This window comes from Danio rerio, chromosome 17 (assembly GCF_052040795.2).
Source record: "Danio rerio strain M-AB ecotype USA chromosome 17, GRCz13ab, whole genome shotgun sequence".
NCBI classification, from domain to species: domain Eukaryota; kingdom Metazoa; phylum Chordata; class Actinopteri; order Cypriniformes; family Danionidae; genus Danio; species Danio rerio.
Window position 1 is genome coordinate 31,070,143 of NC_141037.1, and position 15,245 is coordinate 31,085,387.

The 15,245-nt window shown below is 34.9% G+C and overlaps 1 protein-coding gene across 2 annotated transcripts in view; it reads right to left on the bottom strand.

Annotated features, from left to right (window-relative positions):
* The window catches only part of ush2a (Usher syndrome 2A (autosomal recessive, mild)), a 412,815-nt gene that overhangs the window by 334,606 nt on the left and 62,964 nt on the right, over window positions 1-15,245 (bottom strand). For both annotated transcript variants that reach the window (XM_087290677.1, XM_087290676.1), the window contains exons 10-12: window positions 8,824-9,019; window positions 6,944-7,074; window positions 2,539-2,734 (exon numbers count right to left, since the gene is read on the bottom strand). In XM_087290677.1, coding sequence (XP_087146803.1) covers window positions 2,539-2,734; window positions 6,944-7,074; window positions 8,824-9,019 — 523 coding nt within the window. The remainder of the gene's footprint in view (window positions 1-2,538; window positions 2,735-6,943; window positions 7,075-8,823; window positions 9,020-15,245) is intronic.

Below are 15,245 nucleotides of genomic sequence, written 5' to 3' on the forward strand. Positions count from 1 at the left end.
TTAAGCAAGTCATTTTATAGCAAGTGTTTGTTCAGTAGCCTATTGAAAAAATGCTTAAGGGCGTTAATAATTTTGACCTAATTACTGCTTTTATTCTACCCGAATAAAAAAAACTTTCTCCAGAAAAATATTAGAAAAATACAGTGAAATTAATCCGTAAAACGTCACTTGACAAATATTTGAAAAAGAATAAATATTGCACAGGAGGGCTAATAATTTTGCCCTCAGCTGTGTGTGTGTGTGTATATACACATACATACATACATACATACAAATATATATATATATATATATATATATATATATATATATATATACATACACACACACACACACACACACACACACACACACACACACACACACACACACACACACACACACACACACATATATATATATATATATATATATATATATATATATATATATATATATATATATATATATATATGTACACTATACATACACACACACACAAAATATTGTGGTAGTTATATGGTAGTTTGCCTATTATGCTCCTTCTGTAAGTTGCTTTAGACAAAAGATCTGATTAATGATTAAATGTTAATGTAAAAGTAGTAGTAGTTTTGTTTTTGTTGATGTTGTTAAGCTGAACTGTGTTGTAACTAGTCTGTGCAATTGACTGGCTGTTTTTGCACCCATGGAGTGGGACGTGTACCAGAGCAGCCCGCATTTTATCAGTAATGCTTCTCTGCATAATATTCTCATACATCAACATTTCAAAGCACATTGTGTACGCGCAGTACTTTGGACGCTTGATAAATTTTGTCCTTATGAAGCTGCGGCTGGCCTCAAACGCGCTGGAGGTAATAAATTGCCTTAATCAAATCTAATTTCTGAAAAATACCTTTGGGAACTACAAACAAAGAAGCAGGTCTTGTAAGAAGCGTGAAAAATAAGGAAGACAGGGGCAGTTTATTATAATCAACTTGGCATTGAATTACAAAATTAAAATGAGGTGGCCCTTGATATCCTGGCTTAGCAATACACATGATCTTCTAAGTAACATTCTTTTGCATTTCATAAGAAAACGGTTCAAAGGTACAAAGAAGAAGAAGAAAAAAAATGGAACAGATTTATCGCAAAGGACCTGGAATGCCTGGAAAAAGCTGGAAGAAAAATCCTCTTGGCTGCAGCTCACAATAAATGTGTGGAAATGACAGGTCTTTGCCAAAAAAAGGAAGAAAAAAAGGCAAACAATTTAATCATGCTATTTACATATGCAACACACAAGAGTGATCACTGTATTCTTTATATTGAATATTTTTCATATATTGTAATGCTAACGTGTTTCATTATTCATAAGCTGTAAATAAGAAGCAAAACAATAATTTATTCTCACATTTATTATAATCTATTATCTTTTTATTATTTTGTTTCATTATTTGGGCAGACGACATGAATATTTTGGTAAGTCCGATAGATAGATAGATAGATAGATAGATAGATAGATAGATAGATAGATAGATAGATAGATAGATAGATAGATAGATAGATAGATAGATAGATAGATAGATAGATAGATAGATAGATAGATAGATAGATAGATAGATACTTTCTAACAAAAATATATTGATATAATTCACAAATTTGCACATTTTCTGTGTGTTTAAAGTAGTTTGTCAAACAGGACGATTAAAATAAGAATTACATTATGTTGATAAACATAAAAGAAACTAATATATAATTTTCACACAAATTATGAGATACAGTGTTAATGCCAATTATGACTATTAGACGAAAACCCTCCTGTATTTATTGTGTGCATTCTATACAGTAAACCAATTTAGTGGAAAGAAGGGTATTTTTGTAAAAAAAATGAAATATTGTACATATTGTAAAAAAAAAAAAAAAAACGGACATCTTTTCTTTTTCTGTGATAAATATTGCGATATGAAAGTAATTTTACAAGATGACTCTGTTTGGAAAGAATTTCTCATTTTATATTGATTGATTGAATGATATGCATAAACATACAAACTTATGCAAAATAAAAAACAAAGATAAATAAAACAATAAACAATGCTTTATGGTTTTCGGTTGGACATTACCAGCACTGAATAACAGAAATTCAGTACTCTAATGTAAAATAACACTGAATAGTCTTTATTGTATTGCATGAAATAATCAAACAACTAATCTTTACTAAACCGACAAACTTTACAATTGCTTGTGCCTAAACGGGTTAAATTCACCAAAAAAAAAAAAAAAAAAACATCCAAATAAAAGTACTTCATATTATTAGATTAAAGATAAACTTAGCAACAACTCCATGTTCTCCATGCATGTTCTGAACTGTTTTCTGGTTAATTATAATCCCAGTTTGGCATTGCAGATCCTGCAATGTGAATATTGCAGATTTGCACATTGCAAAAAATGATTTATCGAGCAGCCCTAGTGGCAATTAACAAAAATAAAGCTTGAGAGACAAGCAAAGAAAAGTTGTAAAGAAAGAGAAGGATGGGAGCAGAGAGCGTAAGAGCGATGGAGGCCGCAATGCTGCTTGATACGTACCGATTACGTTTGCCTTGCACTGGCATTGACCTGAGTCCTGGTGACAGGTAATATCTGGCTGCACGGTCCCGGCGGTATTGCAGTTACAGGCACGGCAGCCGTCAGCCAGCGCCGACTGCAGCTTGTAGAATCCGTGTTGGCACTGATTGCACTGTCTGCCAGACACATGTCGCTTGCACTTACACTGGCCCCCGATCTGCGGAGGAAAGAGAGCAGCACGTGACCGCGCTCCAATTAGTCAAGTTGAGCGGGAGTCATGGATGGCCAAGCTCTGCTCTGTCTCTATACTGATCCACCAGCAGGCCGCTGGGATGCTTTTTATCTCCATTACAGAGAACTGAATGGTTTGGGATGGGGGGGCGCAGAGGGGTCACAACACCTGAGCTCACAAGCTGCCTTTGTGCTAAGGGTCGGGTGCTTTAACAGAATGGGTCTCTTCTTTGGGTGAGGTTGAATATAGCAGCTGTTGTGTTTGGATGTATGGGAGGAAATATTTAATACTGCTGGCCAGAAAGACTACTGTGATGTCGCTTGACTATATGGTTAACTCAGCAAAAAAAAAAAAAAAAAAAGAGAGAGAGAATTGCTTTAAATACTGAAAGCTTGACCAGTCCTTATAAAAACAGGACAAATGTACTTTTTGGAATGGTATGGCAGTATCACATTTAATACTTCTGAAATATTTGTAATTAATAATGTAATAGCAGGGGTGCTGGAACAAATTGTATTAAAAAGGACAAGTATTCAGTGGAATCTCTTTGAATGTTTATATTAAATGCTACTATAATTAATCAATCATTAAATCAGTAAATAAATCAATTAATAATTAATAATAACATTAAAATTAATTAATAATAGTCTAAATGTTACTTGCATTCATTTAGTTATTTGTTTGTTTCTTCATTTTATTTCGAAAAATTAAGTTGCAGTTACTTAAAAGATCCTTATACAAAGATTATATAACTTATATAAAGATTAAAAGTTACTTACTAGAAAAATTTGGTTTCAGTAATCCAAAAAATTAAGTTGAAATAACAAAAAAATATATATTTTAAGATATACAAAAATTAAGTTATCAAAATTTGACAAAGTAAGCTGTGACAATTAGAAAGAAATATGTTGCAATAACTAGAATTCCGTTGCAGTAACCTGAAAAATAAAGTTGAAATAACAAAAAAAAATTATAAGAACTACAACAATTAAGCTATCAGAACATGGAAAATTAAGCAATGGAAAATTTATTTATTTATTTATTTAATTTATTTCACTCATTAATTTACCCGAAAAACAACTGATTTTTAGTGTAGCCTTTCTGCATGTTTTAACGAATATAATGAATGCTAATGGATTTATAATAGTAATAATAATAATAATAATAATAATAATAATTATTATAATAATTATAATAATAATAATACTTCATTCATTCATTTTCTTTTCGGCTTAGTCCCTTTATTTATGCAGGGTCGCCACAGCGGAATAAACCGCCAACTTATCCAGCACATGTTTTAACTCATCGGATGCCCTTCCAGCCGCAACCCATCTCTGTGAAACATCCATACACGCTCACTCACACTCATACACTACGGACAATTTAGCTTCCCCAATTCACCTGTACCACATGTCTTTGGACTGTGGGGGAAACCGGAGCACCCGGAAGAAACCCACGCGAACTCAGGGAGAACATGCAAACTCCACACAGAAATGCCAACCGACCCAGCCGAGGCTCGAACGAGCGAACTTCTTGCTGTGAGGCGACAGCACTACCTACTGGGCCACTGCGTCGCATAATAATAATAATAATAATAATAATAATAATAATAATAATAATAATAATAATAATAATACTAAAAATAATAATAATAATAATTATTATTATTATTATTATTTTTATTATTGTAAATGTAATTATAATAATAATTTTAATGTTACTTTTGTGTATTTATGAAAATTCATTAAATTTACACACACAATTTACACAGATGATCTTTATGAATACTGTTTTATGATTTTTTTTTTATCTACAGACTACTTAAATATTTGCTTTTTCATTTGATTAGTCAGGTTTGCACCATATAAATATGTTTAAATCCTGAAACCTTTATCAAAAAAACTTTTAGGATAACAGTTGAGAAATTTGTTACATAAAAAATCCAATCACGAGACTTAATCCCTACTCAGCAGCAAACAGAAACAATTCAGCCAACGGTGTAAAGTCATTAACATAAGTGAGGAAATAATCATTCTGATAATTTAAATAAGGTAGCAATCTAGGATAGGGCTGACCCAGTCATTGATTCTGAATTTGTCATCCAGTATATCTATCGACATGGATCTGTTCCTCCAAAATGCCTTTCATGATGCTAAGATAAAGGAAAAGGTGGGGGAGAACTCTCTGGAGAGAGGCTCTCATGACGACACTTTTACATACTCCCTACAGATCAAAACACTGATAAATGCTGTTGTGAATACTAAAGTCCTCAGCCAATACATCAATGCAGCCAGTATCCTTATCTGAATCTACAATTCTCAAGTCCATCACAAAGCCGGGGATCAAAGCCTCAGATGTCTTCCTTTGCATACACACAGAGATTACCGCTGCTGTCCTTCTTTGAAATTCGCAAATTAATCTATCGACTCCAATATCAGATCTTTGAGTAAGACCAAGAGCTGCATTATTCTGGGTAAACATGACTGTTTAAAGTAGAGATCATGTTTCTTCTATGATTCTGAATAGAGAACTAAACAAAATACTTTATCAGAGGTTCTACTGTAACACAACTGCTGCAGTCTATTTTTAAATAATTAATTAATTTGAATGATTTTTTTAAAATAAATTATGTATTGACTCGTTCACCACACTTTACTTGTTTCTTTGCTTGATGAATCAGTGTTTTTGAATGAATTATTAAACCAATCTCTTGAACGAATTAACAAACACCTGCTGGACTAACAATGCAATTTCAATGTTCTTTTGAAATGTCAAATTTCTTTCAAAAGGTTTCCATTAAATCATGGTCATACATGCATTTTTATGTTATATTTTGATTTTTGTATACCATTTTATTTTTACCTGACTATATTTTAAAGCAGGGGTCACCAATCCTGTTCCTGGAGAGCTGCCTTCCTGCAGAATTCAGCTCCAACCCTGAATAAACACACCTAAACCAATTAATTAGGACCCGAAGCAGCATTTGATAATTAGAGACAGGTGTGTTTGGTCAGGGTTAAAACAAAGATACAGGAAGGTAGCTCTCCGAGAACAGGGTTGTTGACCCCTGTTCTAAAGCATAAAATTATAAAAAAAATTTATATCAAGAACACATCCGGGAAGTTTCATGCATCCTCCGTTCTTGCAGTCTTGCAGTTGATGACGTTACACGAGAACACGAGGACGCAAGATCGCTGAAGAACGCATAGAGAAACAGCCCTAGTTCTCCACTTACTAACTCACTGATTCAAATGAGTCCGTCAGGGCAAGTCTCAAGTGAATAACTCACTAAGTCAAATAATTTAGTCAGAGCGAGTCTCCAGCAAATGAGTCCTCAGTTCAGATCAGTCCTCATCAGTTGCCACAGTTAAGTTCCAATACTCAAGAACGCAAGAATAGAGGACGCGTAAAACTTCCCGCATGTGTTCTTGATATCGAGGACACACCGATGCAGATCTAGCACCGATCTCGCTCAAGAAGTCCCAGAAGTCATTGCGACTAGAGTTGGGAAGCGCGGCATTTTATGTAGATGTAGATTTCCCTAAATGAAACGGTGAATATAAACATTACCATGGACATCTTAATAAAGGAATAAACACATTAAGGGTGTTTCTTTGCTGAAATTCGTATTAAAAATCTGTTTTACTTGTATTGCGCAACGTATATTTATAATATTTTTATGCATAGTATATTTTTTGAAAAGGGGAAAAACAATAAATCGTTGAATGCTGTAATGTTTAAATAATATTCCATCAAAAACACGTTAAGGTCATGTGACCATCAGTAAGAATGCAGCATCTCATTTGTCACAGGATGTGTTCTCTGTCTTCGCGGTCTCCTGAGTTCGTTCTTCCGAGGACACCTGGCAAGACCAGTCTCCACAAGAACGCACATCCGTTCTCTGCGTTCTTGGAATTGAGAAACAGCCCTAGTCTCAAGTGAATAACTTACCGATTCAAATGATTTAGTCAGAGCGAGTCTCCAGTGAATGAGTCCTTGATTCAAATGGTCCGGTCAGAGCTAGTCTCTAGTAAAAAACTCACTAAGTTAATAGTGCAAAATTTTGGAATTAATTATTGTAAACGAAAAACGTTTTACTGTTTTGTTTTTTTGTTTTTTGATTTGGGAGATGATTCATTTATGGTGTTCACAGCCTTACGGTATACTCTATGAATGATGTGTGTCCACACTTACCGGCTCACAATGTAAACTGGCATTGATGGTCCCAGCGCTGTGGCACTCGCATGCTTTACAGACGTCTGTGGCCCACAAAAGTGCACCCACTTCCCTGTAGAAGAGACTCCGACAGCGCTCACAGTTCCTGCCTTTAGACCCAAAGAGAGAGAGCATGAGTGAATGTGGGAGGGGGGGAAATTGATGTCAACCTATTAAAATTCAATCATATCATAGGACTATGATTTCAAATTAAAAAACTGCAGTCTTGGGAGAGGTCCGGCGAGAGATGTGTAATTTTCTAAGGTGTCCATTTTAATGTCCTCTTTCATCCCTACCTGCCACTGCGCCTGATGCCCAGCATATGAAACAATGAACCTGTTAGCATGGCCTGATTTACTTCATTAAATGTCCATCTGTTTTCACTCTGATGCATTATTTCAGTTTTTTTTTCTGCTCTGCTTTTTGATGCTTCCATTATTACATCACTGCTATTTCTCCAGCTGTTGTCATGAAAAATATCTGGGTTTCCGTTAGGTATGGTATATTGGAGCAATTCAAAACCATTTTATAAAGGAGGAGGAGGAGGAGGAGGACTTACAAGACCAGTATGTTTTTTTTAATAATCATTTGGTATTTTGAGAGCAGGTTGACAGTTAATATATTGGCAATGTATTTTTATTCAACATTTTGATAATTTTTAATTAAAAAATCTATTTTTAAACAATTTGCTTTTTAATATTTTATTTATTTCATCGTATTTAAACTATTTTTTTACGCAATATTTAGTCAAAATGTACTTTTCAATTTCATTGCCAATTATATGCATATTAATAGCACATTACTGTGGGAACTATAGAGACTATAATAGTTTGACTAACAAGCAACTAACCAATGCTGGGATAAAATTATACTAATCTATTATTTCATTTAAATCATAAAATAAAAGCAATAATATAAAAGTATACATGTTGCGTTTATCCTATATACCACTGTTTCCCAACCCTGTTCCTGGAGGCACACCAACAGTACATAATTATAATGTTTCTCAAAATCTGATCCATTAACTTCAAGTTTTGGAGTCTCTCCTTACTGCATGTTCTGATGAGTTGATTCAGGTGTGTTTGATTGAAAATGTGTACTGGTTGTGCCTTATGGTACAGTGAAAACATACGTATGTTATGGTGAAAACGCGTATTATTGGTGTGCCTTCAGAAACAGGGCTGGGACACACTGCTGTACACAGAAAAAAAAACAATTAGTCCTCCTGTGAATTTTAAAGTATTTAATAAATATTTCCCACATTTTGTTTATTAGAGAGAAATTTTCAACACTTAAAATAAAAGTTTTAATAAATAATTTCTAATAACTTTTATTGGCCTTTGGGTTTTGGCTAAATAATCCTTGCCATGGTAACAGTGCAAAAAATATTGCTGCTTCTTTTGCAAGATCCTATTCAAGGTTGTTACTGTAGGCAAGATAAGCTAATTTGGCAAGTTATTGGATAACACATAATTGGTTAGTAGACAATCAGCAAAACAATTGTATAAAATCAAATACTGCTTTTATTCCAGCGAATCTAAAAGAATACTTTTCCCAAAAGGAAAAAAAGGGAAAAAAATGTTGTAGGAAATACTAACACAATTTAATTGGTCTGTTAAAGTTTACAATTTTTCGAAAAAGAATACAAAATTACATTTGCTAATAATTTTGTTATTGGAAATTATAAGCATAACAAAATACTTTATATATGTTTTATGTATCTTTTCTTAGACCCATTTCTATGTCAACTATTTAGATCAGTATTTAAGAAATGCAACAAACAAAATCTAAACATTTACATTCTCTAGTTAAAAGGTATTTATAAAAACAGTCATTGAAAAAAAAACATATTCTTTTACCCGTGGTGTTATGAGTACAGTCGTCACACACTCCTCCACCTCCTCTGAAGTGCTCTCCAGGGTGAGGGTCCAGGCTGGAGTTGTAATGGCAGGAAGACGCGTGGCCATAGCACTGACAGGGCCTGCAGTTGAACGCTTGAATCTGATCTCCAGGCCTGAAGGGCTTATCATTAAAGAGAGGAATGCATCGCTCACACTGTTGGAGAGAGTGAGAGATCACAGCACACCTCCATACATCATCTACATATACTGTACATTCATCAGCAATATCTAAATGTGACCTTGATATTTAACGTTAAAGTCCCCATGGTCACACATAACACAATATTCCCATATGTGCAGGAGAGAAGTTAATTTATTCAAAAAAGACTTTCAACAAAGGAGCTATTTGTTGTCTACAGTAAAATGTGACACATTTGATCAATTTTAAAATGACTTCAGCCAGTTATTCTGTTATTAATTACTTACTCTCATGTTGTTCCAAACCCGAGAACTTAATTCATCTTCAGAACACATTATTTAGATATTCTAAAGGAAATCTGAGAGCTTCTTCATTCTCTATAGATAGCATTGTTCCAGACTTGGGTCGCACTTTATTTTGATGGTCCATTTGTTAAATTTAAGTTGCATTGCATCTAAATGCCAACTTATTGTCATTAGATTATAAGTAGACTGTTAGGTTGGCGTTAGGTTTGGGGGTAAGAATAATACGTTTCTTATAGTCAGTTAAATGTCTGTTAAAGAAGCAGTATCAACAGATATTAAGCAAACACTCTAATGCTCAAATGGACCATCAAAATAAAGTGTTACAGTACCAAGACTTGTTCAAAGTTCAGAAAAATGCCAATAAAAAAAACATCTTCAAAACCGACCACGTCTTCAGTGGTTTAATCGGAAAATTATCTAGCTATGAGGATATTTAAGTGAGCATATAACATAAAAATAATCACTTTATTCAACAAGTTCTTCTCCTCAGTGTCAGTATAGGGTGCACAATCACAAAGCTGACATCTTATCATGGATGCTCCTGTGTTTTGTTTCATACAAAAGAAGTCAAACATGGACATCTGGTGTATACATCAGTGCATAGAGCTCATATACATGTACCCTATACTGACATTGAGGAGAAAAAACTAATGACTAAACCAAAGTCATTATTTTTGACTTTTTAATTATTATTTAATTATTTTAAAAAAAAACTAACTAATCTAATTTGAGGCTGGACTTCTGGATGTCACCATACTGAATTTCAGTACCAATCGTAACTGAAATTTAAAAAACGTCCATTTCCTACTAACATTTGAGCTCTGTTAAGCACGTTCTTAAACAGTGCTAATTGGCCATTCTGCCAATCAACTGAGCATGTGAACACAATGGCCAATCAGCGGGGTTTAGAAAAGACCGTGATTGGAAGGTTATCAGCAGATCACTCGGAAGTCAGCTCATGAACTGACCAGCTGATCGATGCAACTTTAAAACGCTCCAGTGTCCCTGTATCTATATTTGCACTCAGTGAACACAATGGCTAATCAGCGGTGTTTAAGAGCATGCTTAACAGCGCTCAAATGTTAGCAGGAAATGGATGTAAAATTACAGTACCAATTGGTACTTGCTGTTTATGGAGGATGAGGGAAATCTCATATTTCACCCAAAATACCTTAATGTGTTTTAAAAATGGATAAAGATCCCTAGTGTTTGAAATGACCAAGGGTGGGTAATTAATGACATCATTTTCATTTTTGGGTGAACTAACACTTTAAACATTTTTAACTTAATTTAATCACTGATAACAACAAAACATTTTTATGTGTATAAAGTTAAAGTACTTTTTTGATTGAGCCAACACTATAAAACTTATTTACAACGAAGCTCATTGAAAAAACTTAACTGAGAAAGAGAGAGAGAGGCAAAGATGGAAAACTGAGCCGTTATTGGCAAAGTATTTGATATTTGTTAACAGTTGTTACAAATTACAGAGAACACGGGAGGCATCAAATGAAATGATTAAAAATGTACTGTAAAAAGCAAAGGATTCCCTGGTGGCTGTTCAAGCTGTGGCAGAGTCTCGCTGTGTCAGGCTGCTGTTTGGGCATCCGTTGTGGGCCGTGGGCCCAGAGGGAATTGCAAATTCAGCAAGCTGGATGCTAGAAGAGCCCGACACAGACCACCCGCCGCTACAGCCTGCTATGCCAATCAGGGCTCTGACTACATTATAGGGATTTGGATATTTATACATTGGATAGTGGAAGGTGAATCCCAGTTCTTAACAGAGAATAAAACAAACTGAATCTTTCATTTTTAGTGCCAAATTAACTTGATAATTAGCTAAAAATACATAGCTTTATATGGATGCCTAGCTGTATTTTTACCATGACGATTTTTGTCTCACATGATTAATTAATCATATGGTTGTAATAATATTGTGTTAATAGCCAGGACAAACAACACCAATGTAAAGTTTACAACTGTACAAAAGAAAAAAATTACTTGCTCATGTTCCTCCCTAAAACATTTTATATACAGTACTTTATATATATATATATATATATATATATATATATATATATATATATATATATATATATATATATATATATATATATATATATATATATATATATATATATATATATATACACACACACACACACATATATACACACACACATTCACGCAAACACACACACAAGCGGTTGTATAAATAAGATAAATGAAATTAGGAGGATGAGAATGAGATCAGCAAGTAGTGTGTTTTGTTTTCGTCTCCAGTATGTGAGGTGGAGAGAAGCTGGACTCCAGTGGGGAAAGAGCCTTCATCCTGTGTGAAAAACCTCTGTGAATGCCATGGCTAATTTCACGCTCCCTCAGGAAAGGTCTGTGCGTGGCTGCACCAGTAGCGAGCCTACAGTTAACCTTTAGCCTGCATGAAAACATTAGGCTTAGCAATGCATTGGCAAATAAATGCTATTCTCCATCATGTGTAGTCACTCCAGAAAAACAAAACAAAGAAACCTCATGTTGCAGAAATTGACAGAACTCTTAAGCATTAATTATAACAAAAGGGTCTGTAATATTTCATACTGCCTAACCCAATGTTAAAGAGGACATAACCATCAAAACCTTAATTTACGTGATAAAATCAAGACCATGGAGCATCTGCTAACACAGAAAACGTAAAAAGGAAAGCCCAATGACTCTTTTTTTTTTTGTGGAAGCTTATGAAAAACGAGCCACGTTTTGACATTTTGGCAGCATGATATTTGCTTGCTTTGTTATAGTCTTTGCTCACACCCAAAAAAATGATCTGTGGGGTATTTTGAGCAGAAACTTTACAGAAACACTACAGCAGGGGTGCCAAAACTCAGTTCTGGAGGGTTGGTGTCCTGTATAGTTTAACTCCAACTTCCTTCAACACACATGCTTTGAAGTTTCTAGTACCCTACACCTAGAAAGAGCTTGATTAGGTGGTGTAGGTGTGTCTAATTGGGGTTGGAACTAAACTCTGCAAGACACCAGCCTTCCAGGACCAACTTTGGGCTACCCTGCTCTAGAGATCTCCTTTAAATCTTATGAAAAGGGACATACCGTAATGTCCCCTCTAAAACACTCTAAATATTTATCTGATATGTAACATTGGCTGATGATATTTCCTTCACATTTGGTAATAAGCCTCTTAATGTAACATCCTGACAGGACCCTGAAGAGAAAATGGTCAAATAATTGCCATAAAATCTCAAATATATTCATAAAACAAGAAAAAAATAATCCACAGAAAGTTGACGAATAACAGCTTTAGCTTGTGCACAAAGACAAAACTGGACAAAAGACTGGTCATTTAAAATGATTAAAAATGACACATGTCTCATATATGTGACCTCCAACACTGCCTTCCCCACAGAGTGACAATCAGTTGAGTCAATGCGCACTGAAGACAAGTAATAAGACACCAGCAGCACTTTCACTGGCTCTGGCCGGGATATTAAAGAGGAAGCAAACATTAGTAGGGCCTGCCTGGATGCGTGTCTCCGAGCTGGTAAGCAAACACAGCACATCGCTCCGGGGCAGGCGCTGGTCCCTCCTCAAAGCCAGGTGTTTGGGTCTAGGGGCGTTTAGGGCGGTGAGACAACTCGTATTTATCATATTTACACACACACACATACACACACACAGACTTTTCAGCATATACGTGTCAGATGTGGCCCTTGTTTGTTACGGTGAAAACAACAACAGTAGCAGCAGTAGAGAGAGTGTGCCGTGTCTTGCCCTGAATAATGCATGACATCTGGTGAATAATTTAAATCACCAAACATCAGGTTTAAAAGTTTAATCCTGGGACTTGCTCCCAATGTTCAGAATTATATGCAGCGATCTGAACAGCATGGACTCTCAATAGGAAGACTGGGACAAGATTTCAGCGATGAACGCAGAAGTTCAAGATCACTGGAATGAGTATATGTACAGTCACATCAGTGAAAGTTCAGAGACATTCAGCATTCAAAAAGGCTGCCCTTTGTAAATAGCACTGAGTTGTAAATTAGAACTTTATTCAGTGCAGCAAATTTACATGAGAAGCTTGAACACAAGTGCAGTCGGTGTCTTGACATGCCAACTTAGTCTTGGAATGACTACAATTCACATTGCAATGGTAAATGTGATTGCACCTTATAGGCTCTATATTTACATTGTTTCATATTATGCAAGTAAAATATATAGTTTACTTGAAACCCTGCTTTAAGTAATGTAACAGATTTATTTATTTATTTTTTTAAGCAATGTGGCCTGTACAGCAAAATGGATGCTTTTATTGAGGTGTTGTATTGCACATGCCATGCACAACTTTAATAAGCTGTAAATCAAAGGCACTGTCTTTTCTTTCATGTAGTTTCGGAAAATCTTATTTGTTTATTCTAAATAACCTTCTATTTCATATCTAGCACAGAATTTGTTCAACTGGATTGGTTTGTCCAAACAGTCCTCTTTATCCTGTGTAAAAAAAAACTGATTAATTTTAGTGAATCACTTTGGCTTTTTTAAAGATTTCTGTATAAATGGTCAGTTTTTAATCAAATGTAGCATTGTAGTAAATCAAAACACTACATTTTATATGTTGTTTTAGAAAAAGTGAGGTGTTGCAGTGAAATGCTGCCTTAAAACATAGTTTCTCTTAAAGTAGTTTGGTCTATTTCCCATTTTTTTCTAATATGGTGTCACAATGACAAATTCCTGCTGTTGAATTTGATTCCAGTAAAAACTGCCCCTTCTTTCAAACGTGGCGTTGGAAAATGTCAGTTACGTAAATAAATAAAATAGCAGTAAAACTAACACTCATTATTATCAAAGTGATTTATTCTAGTGAAACATTTGAGTTTACCCTGAAAAATCCTCTACTGTATCTCTTGATGTCTTAGTTGTTCTACAGAATGTGAAAACACAATGACTGATTCATTCTATAGAGTCAGATGACTTCTTTAAAATCTGAATCATTGCAGTAAATCAAAACATGCATTTTCCACCCTTTCATTTGTATTATTAAAATGACTGATTTGTTCCAGTAAATCAATTCAGCCTAAACAGCCTCCTTTCCTATGCAGTGTCAATTCTTTTCTTTAAGGTGGACGAGAGAGCTTTATGTGCTGCAACTTAAAACACATGCAGTTACAAAAAACACCAGCAAATTGAGAAAAGATCTTTATCAGTTTGACAGCACATGCGCTGCATTTTCAAACACAAACAATTATTAAATTACTGCATTCTCAACACCCTAAAACATGATGGACCCAGCTATTTAGGTTATGGTTATTTAGGCTAATAGGTCTCATTTACACTGCCAGCTAATAGTTAAATGTGACCCAATTTTATTTTTTTTGCTCGTGTGACTCTCTTCTATAACCATGTAAACAAAAATAAATAAATAAATAAATAATTGCATGCAGTCCGATATTCAGAGATCGGTTTCAGGTCTTCTGAATCAGATATGTGAGACTGTGACTATCATGTAAATAGGCTGATCGGATTTGAGGCATTCTGTTTTGTACATCACTAATCTTGCGACAATGTGAAACTTCTCTGTAGTTTAATGACGTAAAATGAAGAGTGGAAGGAGAAAAAGCAGGTTTGCTCATCCTAAAATCTCAGACCCACTGCTCCTCAAAGCCCGCCACAATTTGCTCCGACCAGACCTGAGATCTCTCTCATACCCACAAATTCCTCTGAATGGTGGAGGACACCATAAACTATAGCACATGTTGCAATGACAGCCCTTTCTCTCCTCCTCCAGCTCAACCATTTTGAAGTTGGGTGACCGTAGCATATTCCGCAGAGCTAGAAGACATTTTCTTCTATCGTGGCTAGTGTGGCGCAGATGCTAAAACCCACCTTTGGGTATGCGCGGCATCATAAATTGTATGGCAAGTGTAAACACA